At 40.1% G+C, this 16055-nt stretch overlaps 1 protein-coding gene across 6 annotated transcripts in view; it reads right to left on the bottom strand.

The window, feature by feature from the left end:
- The window catches only part of TCEANC2 (transcription elongation factor A N-terminal and central domain containing 2), a 38516-nt gene that overhangs the window by 21275 nt on the left and 1186 nt on the right, over positions 1-16055 (bottom strand). For 5 of the 6 annotated variants that reach the window (XM_059923097.1, XM_059923108.1, XM_059923067.1 and 2 more), the window contains exons 2-3: positions 15588-15731; positions 2410-2551 (exon numbers count right to left, since the gene is read on the bottom strand). In XM_059923097.1, coding sequence (XP_059779080.1) covers positions 2410-2551; positions 15588-15689 — 244 coding nt within the window. In that variant the 5' untranslated portion in view covers positions 15690-15731. Of the gene's footprint in view, positions 1-2409; positions 2552-10393; positions 10465-15587; positions 15732-16055 lie in introns of those variants that run through there. The other variant, XM_059923118.1, reaches the window with a different exon arrangement.

The raw sequence follows: 16055 nt of genomic DNA, 5'->3' as shown, positions 1-16055 counted from the left end.
CTATGGTTTCCATCTTGGTTATTCTCTCTTGGATCACTTATTCTGGGGAAAGTCAGCTGCCATGTCATGAGCAGCCCTATGGGGAGGCCCAGGTGATGAGAAACTGAGGCCTCCTACCAGCAATCCCATAAGTGAGCAGTTAGGAGCAGATCTTCAAGCCCTGGTCAAGCTTTCAGATGACTACAGTCCCAGCCAACAGTTTGACTATAACCTCTTAAGAGACCATGAGCCAGAAGCACCCAGATAAGCAGCTCCCTGATTCCTGACCTTCAGAAAACCTGTGTGAGATAACAGACACTTAAGCTGCTAAATTTGGGCATAATTTTTACACAGGGACAGGTAACTAATACGCATGCTAAGACCAAACAGTTTTGAATGGCTTACAAAGAGTCTTCTCCATCTGGTCCAGACTCTGTCTCCAGCTTATTACATTTCAAGTAAACAAAACTTCTTTTAGTTTTTGCAATGTACCGTGCTCTCTCCCACCTCCAGCCCTCTGTACAGCTCACGTGATATACCCAGGCCTGACACATTCTTTAACATCTTTTCTACTCCCAACACATATACTCCTTGGGCTAACTTCTCCTCATCATCAGAGCACTCATTGCATTGTATGATAAAGTCTTGTTAAATTGCCTGTCCTTCCACTAGACTGCAGGCTCCAAAAAGGTGGGACAGTATCTGTCTCCTTCATCATTATGCCAGCATAGTTCCTAGCACAAAGAAGGTACTCAGTAAATATTTGTCCCTTACAGCCCACAGGATAGGGACAGGCAGGAGGCTAAAGGTGGAAGAATGTAAACATTCTCAGGCAATGATCCAAATGAATCTTCAGGCTAGCAACTGACCAAGGAACCTGTATATTCCACACAACCTCAGGTTATGGTAAGGCTTGGGATAGGGTCAAGACTCAAAAGTTGGATGGTTTCCAGCTCTTCTTAAGTTATACCCCCTTGTTGTGGTTTCATTATGATTCTTGAATTGAAATCTCTGAACATCAGACACACCCATTCTTGAAAGCATATTCACAATGGTACTCAAAGGACAAATAGAAATGATTTTTAAAAAATTATCATCTGTTCTGTATTTGTAGGACAATTCCAGACTATTACGTTGATATTTAAGATCTGATTGTAAGTGGTATTTGTGGTGTGCTTAAATATGAACATATACATACACATATGTACATGTATACATGTCATAAAATATTAACCACTAGTACCCTCTACTGGTGGAAATACCTTATCTGCTCATATGAATGGTCTTATTGCCCTCTAGTGACCACAACCTATAAAGAGAAAATCTAGCAGCAGATGGGAGACTCTCCTTGGCTATAATGATAGGGTTTTATGTTCTTTAAGCATCTAATTTTCTCAGATTCTGGTTTATATTACAGGGGTGCAACTCTCCAGACTCTTGGGGGAACCTCGGGGGAATTTCACACAGCTCTTGCCAGCTGTTAGCGCCAGTCTGAAGCTGCTCTCTCTCCTGCTTCTCATGAACAAGAGGTCAAGGGGAGGCAGAGAAGGCAATGGCTGCACTGGTGAGGGCAAGAACAGCAGCTGTGAACGACTACCCTGGACTCCCTGGGGACTTGGGAGCAGCTTGAGGAACACATGTTGGCCCTCCCTCGCATATTATTCACAGTTGTGTACTGTACTAAAATGGTAATTCAACGTAGTTCCTGACTTACCTCTTAAAATATCTCCAATGCTGTAATAAATGATGTAGCAGCAAATGTTGCTATTATGTTGTTTTTACAAACCATGCTTTGGAAGTTATTTCTACTCAAGACGGAAAAGCCAAGATTTAAGTGAAATGTCGCCTCTTCTATGGAGCCTTTTCTGAATTCCCCAGATGTAAGACTACTCTGTCCTCTGTGCCAGCATATACCTTGTACAGATCAGAATGGTACCATGGACATTATTTATATGCTTTTATTTTTAACCTATACTATTTTACTACTCCCATTTGTCTACCTGCTTGTTTCTCCACCAAACCCTAAGTTCCTTGAGGTCACAAATCATGTCTTCTTCATTTTTGCACACCTAGCATCAAGGACACTCAAAACGTTATCCACAGATCATGCTAGTTACAAGTTCATGCAATAAGTACAGAAACTGAAGTAAGCATTTAAAACTTCTATAGCAGTTTGACAAAGTACTTCTACATTTGTTGAGTATAATTTTTTTAAAAAGTAGGGCTTACATTTTGTATATTTTAATTTCATTTTTCTGGTAATTTTTATTATATTTTAGAAGTATTAGTCTGCAACCAATGGAGAATTTTTTAAACAATGATCTCTCACCACAGATAGTTTGAGAAGCACTGATATGATAATGTCTGAGGGAGGGAGGAAAGGAGAAAGGAGATAAAATATAAGCACTTATGAATTCGGAAGGAACATACCTATCCTTGTTGATTTTAACACTTCCTTGGAGGGTATTTTCTTCTTTAATTCTTGTAAGGCTTCAACTAGATTCTCTTTGGTTTGATTAGGAAGCTCCAACATAGTTTTCCATCTTTTTATGTCTTCTATAACCACAACTCTCTGAGAAAAAGAAAAGTCATTTGGAAAATGGAACATTTTCATTAGAAAGACATCTGCCTTCACCTGAGCTAATGGGGTTCCTATTGACATATGAATTATTGATTATGACCTGAACCAAAGCACAATATATGTGATGGCCCCAAATGATGGGTAATTGCTTAAAAGCAGCTCCTGCTTACTGCAAATCAGGAAGAGGGTTACATCTATTAGGAAAAGTGCAAGTTTTAATCTTACCATGTCAGACACCACTGGGCACTTAGCACTGAGAGGCAGTAAGGAGGGGAAGAAAAGAAAAACGATGCTGAGGTGAATCAACCTTATAGCTCACTTAAGTATCTTAATTCATAGGCAAGGACAGAGAGCAGAGAAGTCATAAAGAGATATTTATTTCAACAATAAAAAGCACACTTCAACAGCTCCCTACTTCCTAGATGGTAAAACTCAACCCTTTCTTGTTTGAAGAATTTTTTAAAACTTTAAACACATAAAAAGGTAGAGTAACTCACTATTTATACTGAAAAAAAGTTAACATTTTGCCATTACACATAAAATAATAAAACACCGTAAAGTTCAAGTCTCCTTACACCTTTCGCCCTTCATTCCCTTCCTTCCATTTCTGGAAGAAACCACTATCTTAAAGTTGACACAAATCTTTCCATTAAGTGTAAAATATTAACAATTAAGGAATCTGGGTGAAAGGCATAAGGAAGGTCTTTGTACTGTGTTGCAACTTTTCTGTAGTTTTGAAATTATTTCAAGAATTTTTTTTTAAGTAAATTGGGAGACAAAAAAAAAAGTCGCTTTTATAATTACACAAAAAAATTTTTTTTCTTGTTTTTATCATTATTACCCTGGGGAGGTGGGCCCGGTTAGGGACTGGGAAGGGGCACGGGGGCCTCTGATAAATGTCCTGTTTCTTGATCTGGATACTGGTGACACAGGTGTGTTCTCTCTGTGAAAATCTGTTAAGACATACATATTTGTCTACTTTTCTACATGCATGTGATAGTTCAATAAAAAGCAACCCAAAAAGTCTCAACTCCCTCCCTGGCTGGGGTCTAGCCTAGCTGCCCGTGGTGGGAGAAGGGGATGTCTGGGGACTTCTCTATTTCCCCACCTTTGCTTCTCCTCCTCCCCCATCTGCTTGTCTGCTTTGGTCTTTGGCCCTTCCAGGTTCGAAACTGGGAAAAAAAGCAGTAAGGGAAAGCAAAAGCCTTATTTTTGGTTGTGATGCTACGCTCATCAGGTTTCAGTGCTCTCTAGACTTGGCAGATATTCATGAGGTGTTTTTGTGGTTCCGTAGAGAGCGCCCATGGTTGAGATCTCACCTGCAGTTCCCACAACATTGGCAAGGCCTCTTCCAGCCAGCCGCTTACAGGTCCACTCTAAGTCTCCAGTTTCTGGCAATTGCTTCACCCACTCTCTCTCTGTAGGGGTTCCACTGCCCTTCCAAGGATCCTTGTGAACTGAGCCTCTTTAATTCAACTCCAGGCCAGTTAGCATTTTCTCCACTATGCCCATATCTTTGCCCTGAAAAACTCTGTGCATAACAGCTTTCCCACAGCAGCCACTTCTCCTTCTTGTGGCATCAGTTGCCACCCTGTTTTTAGACTTTCCCAGGCACAGGTCTGGTCTCTGTGTCCACCAACTCCAGGAACTGAGGTCACGTTCTCCAAGTGAAAATACCATAGCCCTCCCACTTTATCCAAAGGAATTCTATCTCCTCTCTTTCTTTACTTTCAACTTTCTTTATTGCCTAAGGTAGGTGATAGGTTGAGAATTCCAAAACTGGTCTTCATTTTCTGCCTTCACAAGTTCTGTATAGATGGTCTAGAATAACATTTGGGAACACATTTTATAGCTATTCCTTTGTTCTCAGCCTTTAGGAGCCCTAGCCAAAATTGAGACAGAGCCCTTTTTTATGATCTGTTACAATATAAAATACTATTAGTGTTAAATGGTATGACAAATGAATTGATGAAGCCAGGTAAGGGATATTTTCAGTAGGAAGAAGGTGTAAATATAATATTCTGCAGCTTGCTTTTTTCACTCAGTATAATTTCTTGATTTATCCATACTGATACGTATAAACCCAGTTGATCTATTTTAATAGTATTGAATATTATTCCATTATTTTTATATACAATGTCTTAGAATTTTAAAATCTAGTCCCCTAATGGATAATTAGGGACGTTTTCCCCCCTCACATTTTCCCTATTATAAACATTGCCTCAATGAACTCCTGCCTATTATACATTCATATGTCTTCCATCCTTTACTTTCAACTTTTCTGGGTCATTATGCTTTAATAGCCTATGGCTGCTTTATTTTGCTCCTCCTCCCCTATCCAATCTGAGAGTTTCTATCTTTTAATAGGCATGTTTAATCCACTGGCATTTATTATGATTACTGATACACTGGACATACTTTCTCTTTGCTTTTTTCTTCTTTTCTTATCTTTTATTTAACAGCCTGAGTTTTCTTTAATCTTGTTTTTTCTTTCATGGTTTGGAAGTTATACATTCTATTTCTATCATTTTAGTGTTTGCCCTTACAATTTTTAAGATACTCAATGAAATCTATACCAGTATCCTCCTCACAAGTCTCTACCTTCTGAAACGCTTATTAGAAATATACTTGGTCTCTGCCTGTCCTCAAGTCTCTTAACTTTTCTGTCATATTTCTATTTCTGTGGGATGCATTCTAAGTGATTTCCTCAGATCAAGCTTTCAATTCAGCATTTCTCTCCGTAGCTATGACTTACCTACTTTTAACCTGTTCAATGTGTTTCTTTGTCAACAAATATGCTTTTTCATTGGACAAATTCTGTTTTTGTTTTTTTCTCTAAATCTGCCTGTTTTCTTTTCATACATTCCTATTCTTATCATTTCTATTACTTTCATTATCCTGTGAACATTTTAAACATATTTAAGGTCTCTTTCAGACTGTTATCTCTGCTTCTTGGAGTAGAAATTCTATTATTTACATCTACCTGCTCATCCTCCCTCCTGGTAATTTATTTTATTGTAGAGTTTTGTAATTTTTGACCATGAATTCATCTTTAATGGGGACTGTTTTCCACAGGAGTCCTGTGTACTCTAGGTTGTGATGTGTCTTAACAGGGAAATCTCACCTTTGCCTTTGCCAAGGCCTTTGGATTTCCCTGGTTCTGGGCCAGTTTTTATGTTAATTTTCCAGCTTTGCAGATAGCACGAAGTTAAAAATATATATACACACATAGTAATAAGTGTGAGGTTCTAATTTATTATGGTCAACTCTTTTTGAACTCAAACCCTGAGATGATACAATCTTCATGCTGATTTCTTGGACTGGTGGATAGAATTTTTCTAGTTCATTTCTCAAAAGCATAGTAGCCCTGTGTTGACTCCCAGCTTCATGTGGCCTGAAGCCTTATCTGCTGTCCCCATACTGGCCCTAAAACCCCAGCCCCTAAACTCTGTACCTGATTTGCATAGAACTATATACAAGCATACCTTGTTTTATTGCACTTCACTTTATTGCACTTTGCAGATATTGCATTTTTTTTTTTTTTTTTTAACAAATTGAAGGTTTGTGTCAACCCTGCAACGAGCAAGTCTACAGATGCTATTTTTCCAACAGCATTTGCTCACTTCATGTCTCTGTGTCACATTTTGGTAATTACTGCAACATTTCAAACTTTTTCCATTATTATTATATTTGTTATGATCTGTGACCAGTGACCTTTGGTGTTACTATTGTAATTGTTTTGGGGTGCCACAAACCATGCCCATACAAGACAGCAAACTTAACTGATAAATATTCTGACTGTTCCACCAACCAGCCATTTCCCCATCTCTCTCCCTCTCCTTGGGCCTCCTTGTTCCCTGAGACACAACAATATTGAAATTAAGTCAATTAATAGCCCTACAATGGCCTCTAAATGTTTAAGTGAAAGGAAGAGAAGCACGTCTCTCACTTTAAATCAAAAGCTAGAAATGATTAAGCTTAGTGAGGAAGGCATGTTGAAAGCCGAGACAGGCCAAAAGCTAGGCGTCTTGCATCAAATAGTTGGCCAAGTCATAAATGCAAAGGAAAAGTTCCTGAAGGAAATTAAAAGTGCTACTCTAGTGAACACACAAATGATAAGAAAGCAAAACAGCCTTATTGCTGATATGAGAATATTTTAGTGGTCTGTACAGATCAAACTAACTACAACATTCCCGGGGAGGGGGAGTGATGGTGTGATGATTGGGAGATTGGGATTGACACGTATACACTAATATGTATAAAATGGATGACTAATAAGAACCTGCTGTATAAAAAAATAAATAAAATAAAATTCAAAAAAAATAAAGAAGTATAATTGATATGTTGAGAGGAGAGGGCTTCCCTGGTGGCGCAGTGGTTGAGAATCTGCCTGCTAATGCAGGGGACACGGGTTCGAGCCCTGGTCTGGGAAGATCCCACATGCCGCGGAGCGACAAGACCCGTGAGCCACAATTGCTGAGCCTGCGCATCTGGAGCCTGTGCTCCGCAACAAGAGAGGCCGCGATAGTGAGAGGCCCGTGCACCGCGATGAAGAGTGGCCCCCGCTTGCCACAACTAGAGAAAGCCCTCGCACAGAAACGAAGACCCAACACAGCCATAAATAAATAAATAAATAAATAAATAAATAAATAAAATTTAAAAAAAAAAAAGAGAGAGGAGAGATATCAGAATCATAAAAAAAACAAAAAAACTAACTACAACATTCCCTTAAGCCAAAGCCTAATCTAGAGCAAGGTCCTAACTCTCTTCAATTCTATGAAGGCTGAGAGAGGTGAGGAAACTGCAGAAGAAAAGTTTGAAGCTAGCAGAGGTTGGTTCATAAGGTTTAGGGGAAGAAGCCGTCTCCATAACATACAAGTACAAGGAAGCAGCAAGTGCTAAAGTAAAAGCTGTAGCAAGTAATCCAGAAGATCCATCTAAGATAATTAATGAAGGTGGCTACACTGAACAACAGATTTTCAATGTAGACAAAATAGCCTCATATTGGAAGAAGATGACATCTAGGACTTGCATAGCTAGAGAGAAGTCAATGCCTGGCTTCAAAGGACTGGCTGACGATCTTGTTAGGGGCTAATGCAGCTGGTGACTTGAAGTACAAGCCAATGCTCATTTGCCATTTTGAAAATCCTAGGGCCCTTAATAATTATGCGAAATCTACTCTGCCTGGGCTCTATAAATGGAACAACAAAGCCTAGATGACAGCAAATTTGTTTACAACATGGTTTACTGAATATTTTAAGCCCTCTGTCAAGACCTATTACTCCGAAAAAAGATTCCTTTCAAAATATCACTGCTCATTGACAATACACCTGGTCACTCAAGAGCTCTGATGGAGATGTACAACAAGATTAATGTTGTTTTCATGCCGTTAACACAACATCCATTCTGCTGCAAGGAGTAATTTTGACTCTCAAGTCCTAGAAATACATTTCTAGGATACATACATCTAGAAATACATTAGAAATACATTTCGTAAGGCTATAGCTGCCATATAGTTGATTCCTCTCATGGAAAAGTAAATTGAAAATCTTCTGGAAAGAATTCACCATTCTAGATGCAATTAAGAACATTCATGATTCACGAGAAGTCAAAATATCAACATTAACTGGAGTTTGGAAGAAGCTGATTCCAAACCTCATGGATGACTTTAAGAGGTTCTAGACTTCAGTGGAGGAATTAACAGTAGATGTGGTGGAAAGTGCAAGAGAACTAGAATTAGAAGTGGAGCCTAAGGATATGACTGAATTGCTGCAATCTCATGATTAAACTTTAATAGATAAGGAGTTACTTCTTATGGATGAGCAGAGAAAGAGGTTTCTTGAGATGGAATCTACTGCTGGTGAAGATGCTGTGAAGACTGTTGAAACGACAATGAAGGATTACATAAACTTAGTTGATAAAGCAGCAGCAGGGTTTGGTAGGATTGACTTCAATTTTGAAAGAAGTTCTACTGTGAGTAAAATGCTATCAAACAGCACTGAACGCTACAGAGAAATCATTCATGAAAGGAAGGGTAAATTGATGCGGCAAACTTCATTGTCGTATTTTAAGAAAATGTCACAGCCACCCCTACCTTCAGCAACCACCACCCTCATCAGTCAGCAGCCATCAACATCGAGGCAAGACCTCCACCAGCAAAAGGATTCCAACTTGCTGAATGTTCAGATGATGGTTAGCATTATTTAGCAATAAAGTATTTTTTAATTAAGGTATGTACATTTTTTTAGACGTAATGCTATTGTACACTTAACAGATTACAGTATAGCAGAAACGTAGCTTTTATATACATTGGGAACCAAAAAAATTCGCATAATTGCAGTGGTCTAGAACCGAACCTGCAATATCTCCAAGGTATGCCTGTTATCTCCAGCTCTGGGTTTGGATTTCCTCTTTCTTCCTGGCACCTGAGGGTTTCTCTTTCTTCTTTTCAAGCTCAGCTCTGTATTGGAGACTTTATTTTTTTCTTTTTTGGCCACACCATGCGGCATGCAGGATCTTAGTTCCCCGACCAGGGATGGAACCCACGCCCTCGGCAGTGGAAGAGCAGACTCTTAACTGCTGGACTGCCAGGGAAGTCCCTGTATTGGAGACTTTTTATCAAGCATTTCTACATGGCTGGAATGAGGTTGGGGGTTTCAGATCAGATCATTCCAGCATATGGAACTACAGAAGCCTAAGCTCTTTAGTATGGCATAAAAGGTCTTAACAAACATGACTTGGCTCCTGACATCCTTTTCAGCCTCACCATTGGCTCAACATACATCAAACTATTTGAAGCTGCCTAAACAAACCACAGTATTTCACATCCTCTGCCTGGGATGCTCTTTCTCTGCCTGAACCACGTGATAACACCTACTTATTTTGAAAGACTCTTCAAGAATCACCTCCTGTATGAAGCCTTGCTTGCCTCTCTCCAACCACATCTGACCAAACTCCCTTTTGAGTCTGTAATCTGCACAGGCTTCAATTACCCCATCTGTACTTTCTGCAAATAGTTATGTACAAGGCTGTCTTCTCCATCAGACTATGAACAACTTGAGGGCCAGAACAATTTCTTATTTTTCTCTCTATCCCCAGTGTGCAGTAGATGTAATTGAACAAAGTTATATCTACCCTCAAGGACTAAGTACAGTACAGTCTTCAGATCTGAAATATTAGGGCAAAAATAGAAAAATATAGCAGCCCGTTCCAGAGAAGAATTCCATGTACATACAAAGAATGTTTCCCTATTTCTGTCCACATATGGGCCCCAAAACGGATACTACAAGTTCTTATCTGAATTATTTAGAGGAAAAAGGGAAGTGGAAATAAAATATGAATGGGGAAGCTATAATGAGTAGTGGCATGGTTACTGCCAGAAAGAAAAGGTGCTCTCCAAAATACCATCTGGTCTTACAGTTGTGGATAGCTGGAATATCAGGTTTGGTAAAACCAATTAAGGAAAATGCTTCGCTCATAAGCAATAAAATGGGCACCATTCCACTGGTGGGGGCAGGGGACAACATATTGGCTAGTCAATCCTACAAAGGGAGTAAAGATTTATAGAGCATTCTTAAGTGCAGAACCTAAAATAATTAGCATCTTTTCAGAATCTTTCCATTTAAAATAATCTCCTATTGCAACCAACAGAAGAAATCACTTTCCCTTAGGGAGAAAGACGAGATTAACCAAATTAACCTTTACTATTCAAATGTACACCACATGAGCTTATTGAGTGTCACTTTAATTGAATGTGATAAAGCTATGGCAAAATTACTTGCAATATGCTGATAACAGAAGTATAGTGGTCCTAATATTCCAAGATTTTTATACCTCCTCTGCTGGCATTCAGAAACCTCCACTTTTTTTTAGTTCACAGACTGTGGAACCAGATTTTCTAGTTCAGATCCCAGCTCTGCCACTGAAAGCTTCATGACTTTGGACAAGCTACTTAATCTCTCTGTGCCTTAGATTCTTCATCTGTAAAATATAAATGATAAAAGCATCCATTTCACAGAGCTATTAGAATTTAAAGAGTTAATATATGTAAAGCACTTAGCACAATGCCTGGCCCACAGAAATGGGCTCAATAAATGTAAGCAGGAATCATTATTACTGTATCATCACCATCATCATCATCATTCTCAGCTCTAGTTTTACTACACAGCCTCTTTTTTTCCATACAAGAAAAGAGGGAACTATTTATTAGTTTTTATTATGTGCCAGGCACAATTCTTAGCCCTTTCAATATGCATTTATTTATTTAGCCCTCATAACAACCCTGCAGGTTAAATATTATTTCTGATGTTACTGATGAGGAAATTGAGGCTTGAATATTCAGCAGATTCTTGTCATTAAAACATGATAGTGGTGTGTGGGAATAGTCACTTGGCAGAACGTGGACCTAGTTAACTCTCTAGAATTCATATTTAACTCAACTTGTTTTTAATTTGTCATTGTGTACACAGGAAAGTAAGCATGCGTGCATGCATAAACGAAAGAGAACAGCAAGTACCACTTACTGAATGGTTATGTCGCGACTTCCCTCTACCTAGCCAAATCTTTCCATCTCTTTAAGGTGCTCTGACCACTAAAACAGATGCTGAGCTCTTTCCTCTCTTAACTCTTTTTTTGGTCTGTGTTGGGTCTTTGTTGCTGCATGTGGGCTTTCTCTAGTTGCAGCAAGTGGGGGCTACTCTTTATTGCAGTATGCAGGCTTCTCATTGCAGTGGCTTCTCTTGTTGCGGAGCACGGGCTCTAGGCACGCAGGCTTCAGCAGCTGCAGCACACAGGCTCAGTAGTTGCGGCATGTGGGCCCTTAGAGCGTGCGGGCTTCAGTAGTTGTGGTGCACGGGTTTAGTTGCTCCGCGGCATGTGGGATCTTCCCGGACCAGGGCTCGAACCCGTGTCCCCTGTATTGGCCGGTGGGTTCTTAACCACTGCGCCACCAGGGAAGTCCCTCCTCTTTTAACTCTTAACCCTTATTGTCTAATCAACAATTTTGTAATGGAGAACATATGATTTTGTACCATTACTTTTTCATTTCTTATGATATGATGCCCTAATAGGAAGTCCCATAAAGGTTCATACTTTTTTTTTTTTTTAAAGGCTCATACTTTTATCTTAAATTTTTCTTATGTTCCCTAAAGTACCTAGCATAGTACTGAGCATAAAGTTGTTTCACAATAACATTTGTGGAGTAGCTTACTATCCAGACCCAGCAAGGGCATCCCCAAATAATGATTATTGTTTATTCAATAAATTTTTACATACAATGTAGCAGGCACTGTGTTAGGTCTTAAAGCAGAATCAGAACATAAGAGACTGCAGTCCCAGTCCTAATAGTTCATAATAGATTGGGGAAACTACAGGTAATCAGATAATTACAATACAGTAAGGTAAGTGCTACAACAGACATTTGAACCAAGTGCCAAGAGAGTATCGAAGAGGGAAAGATTAATTCCCCACAAAGGACCCAGGAAGCGTTTCATCATTCACTTATTTAACAAATATTTATTGACCACTAAGTATGTGCCAAGCACTGTGATAGGTCCAAGGGTGGAGAGGTAAATGAAATGTCCAAGGTCCCTGTACTCATGAAACAATCTAAGATTCACTTGAGCAGGATGACAAATGGGTAGGAATTCACTCTGTAAAAGATGCAGGAAAGGGGACCAGCATCAAGTCAAAGCCCTGGAGACATGAAAGAGAATAGCTTAGATAGAGAAGAGCAAGAAATGGGGTGTGGCTGGAATGCATTCCCGTGAATGGGGAGCTATAAGAGATGAGGTGAGATGGCACCTCAGACAGAACAGAATAGAAAGGGTCTCATATGCCATGCCAAGGCTTTTAGAGTTTAATTCATTTGGTCATTCAGCGTGCCGCAGGGTGCAGCCAAAAAACAAAAAAACAAAAAACTAACCATTTGGTCATTCAGAAAAATGCACCATGGCCTTCTATATGCCAAGCCCCATGCCAGCTATTGGGGCCACAAAACCAATAAGACATAGTCTTTCAAGAAGCTGAGAGTGTAGCGGGACACAGGCATGTAAAGAAACACTTATTATACAGCACAAGTTAAGTGCGATAGTAGAGGCATGTTAAGATATAGGGATGGCTTAGAGAAGGGAGAGATTAGATTGGCTCTGTATCTGGGGGACAGAGGGTGGTTAGGAAAGACCTTATAGCAGAGGAAACTCTTGACTAGGTCATGGGAACAAAGGATTTCATAAAGTAGCTGATAACAACAAACACTTACATAGTATTTAGTATGTGCCAGGCTCTGTTCCAAGCACTTTACATACATCGACTCACTCAAACTTCATAACTACCTTATAAAATAGATATTATTACTAATCCCATTTTATAGATGAGGAAAGACACAGAGAGGTTAACTTGTCCAAGGTCACACAGGTAGTTTAAGTGGCAGAGCTGGGATTTTAACACAGGTAGTTTGGCTTGAGTCTGTGTTAATTACTATATTATATTGCCTCCAAGACAAGAGAAAAAAGCCGTTCAAGGCAAACAGGACAGCATAAGCAAAGGTACAGAGGTATGAAAGAACACAACATCTTTGGGAAATTGTGAGTGGTTGACACTGGATGGAATGTAAATAAGAAGAGCAGCCCAGCAAGCAGGTACCAGGTCACAAGAGGGCCTTGGGTACCACGTAAAGAAATGTCTTTATCAAAAGGTAATTTGAAACCACTAAGGGAAGTGGTTTCCTCGGGCAGGAAGGTGACCTGAGTAGATTTTCTTTTTTTTTTTAAACACTTATTTCTCTGGCTTAAGTGTGGAGGCTGGAATGACAGGGGATGCCAAGGGCACGGAGACAAGTTAACAGACCACGGCACTGCTCTAAATTCAACAAGATTTTTTTAAAAAATAAATTTACTTATTTATTTATTTTTGGCTGAGTTGGGTCTTGGTTGCTGCGCATGGGCTTTCTCTAGTTGAGGCAAGCGGGGGCTACTCTTGGTTGCGGTGCGTGGGCTTATTGCGGTGGCTTCTCTTGTTGCAGAGCACAGGCTCTAGGTGTGCGGGCTTCAGTAGTTGTGGCTCGCAGGCTCTAGAGCGCAGGCTCAGTAGTTGTGGCGCACAGGCTTAGTTGCTCCGTGACATGTGGGACCTTCCCGGACCAGGGCTCGAACCCGTGTCCCCTGCATTGGCAGGCAGATTCTTAACCACTGCACCACCAGGGAAGCCCTCAACAAGATTCTGAATTTAAAGTGGGAGATGTTAAGGGCAAAAAGGATTTTTAGGAGACAGAATCGAAAACTAGATATAAGAGAGAAGAATTAAGGATCATTTCTAAGTTTCTAGTCCCAGTTTCTTGGTATATGGATATAAAATAAATACAGGAGAATAAAAAACAGGTTTGGAAGAAAAACTATTGCATTTAAAGAGAATGTTATTCCATATGCCTATTGTTTATTCTGATTCCATAATCTTCACTTGGCTCATTCTCATCATCACACACAGTGATTCTCAACTGGGGCCCACGTGGGGACACAAAGGGCAGAAGGGTCAGGTGAAGGTATATTAGAATCTGGGTATTTGTATGTGAGTGTACATGTAGTTCAATTACTACCATCCTCTTTTTCTTCCAGACAGTCTGATATCACAATCCTGCCCACCACCATCCCTCACTGAGAATCACTACTGTGTACAATTATCCATGGATACTCTGACAAACCTTGAATGTGTTCCAGGAAGTCACAAAACTGCAAAACTAGGAGAGATTTTAAAGACCATCTAGAGCTCAGTAGGTCTCAACCAAGGGGTACTTGTAAATATGTAGGGCATTTTTGGTCATCACAATGGGACATTGCTACTGACATTTACTGTCTGAGTGCCAGGGATGTTAAATTTTGTGCAACTCACAGGACAGTTCCAAATGATGAACAATTATCTTGCCCCAAAGGACAACAGTGTTCCTTTGAAGAAACACTGCTATAGGTCAAACACCACAGTTTCTAGATGAGGACAAAGTGAGATCCCAGAGAAGGAAATGACTTGCTAAAGATCACACAGCTGCACATTAGGGCCTAGAACCCAGGGCTTTTGTTTATACTCCCCTTTACTGCTTTCTAATCTGGGTCTGGTAAGCCTGTGGCACATCTAGAAGAGAAATCCAACTGAGTATATCAGTCAAGTACTCAGAAGGCCACCTTGTTATCACAGCCCTTTGTACATTTTCTCTAGCCCCAGATCTCACTCTCACCTTCAGAGATCTAGTCTAGAGGCGCAAGTTTGGCAGTCAGCAGCATGGGAAGCCTTAAGATGAATAAGATCACCCTGGCCAAACACGTAAAATTTGACAAAGCTCTGGGGAGCACAAACATTAGTAGTCTAGATGAGAAAATAGGAAGCAATAAAGGGAACCGAAAAGAAAAAGTCAGTAATGTAGGAGGAGAGGTTCAAGAAGACAAAGGGAACTAATTACAAACGGTTTTTTGTTTGTTTTTAGTGAAGTAATAATTACCACTAATTGGGTACTTATATCCATTGATTCACTGTTGGTTGTCTATCCTGTATCTATTCCTTGCCTCTTCCTTGCTAACAGAAATCAGACAGTTTGAGGTTGCAAAGAGTATTTTAACAGTCTCTCTTCCAGTCTCAGCTGTCGCTGTGAAGGCCATGTGATACGGTTCTGGTCAATAGGATATGAAGGTATGGTATCATCACCCAATCTTACTGAGTTTGTACAGGGAACACAAAATCATATTTGGTACTTTAACATTCCATTTAATAGACACGAAAATTTTGCAAAAGAAGAATAACTTAGGGGGCTTATCTTACCAGCTAGCAAAACATACCACAAAGCCAAAGTAATTAGAAGAGTGTAACGTAAGTGCAGGAATTGATAAACAAGCTATGGGGGAAACAAACCTGGAGTGGTCAGGAACACTCTGGGGAGGAGGCACAGAAATAAGTAATTCATAGGTCTTCCATAGTAGAACTCCTCCAGACCTCCTGGCTATCACAGTCCTTTGCACATTTTCTCCACTCCCAGATCCCCTCTCACCTTCAGAGATTCAATCGTGGCCTGCTTGTAAATCTTTCCTCCAGGAGCTTTCTTCTGAGGACTATTCTGGATTCTGGGTGTTCGAAGGACGAATTTATCCATTGCTAGGGGACTCCAACTACCTTCACGTGTTTGCACCGTGTTCTGCTCAAGAAAGAGGGCAGGTTCTAAAACGTCATCAAAGCTTCTGTGATGTGTGTTCCCTAAAGTGACACAATTGGGTTCTACACACTCTGGAAGCATTCCTGAATTATTAGGACTCTTGGGTGCAATTCACAGGAAGATATCCTCCTGAAAAAGAAACATCTTCCTAAAAAATGAAAACTGTATACAATGATGGGTCTACTTCCTGAATTAGGAGGTGCCTAGCTTTCAGAAGTGCACACTGTAGAGGGGCTTCCAATACTGGGCCAGGCGTTGAACCTCGTGACTTCTAAAGCCTCTTCCAACTTAGGTTGGGTTGTGGCA

The sequence above is a fragment of the Balaenoptera ricei genome, chromosome 1 (assembly GCF_028023285.1).
Source record: "Balaenoptera ricei isolate mBalRic1 chromosome 1, mBalRic1.hap2, whole genome shotgun sequence".
NCBI lineage: Eukaryota > Metazoa > Chordata > Mammalia > Artiodactyla > Balaenopteridae > Balaenoptera > Balaenoptera ricei.
Note: the sequence above shows the minus strand (reverse complement) of the source record. Positions and strands in the feature narration are given on the sequence as shown.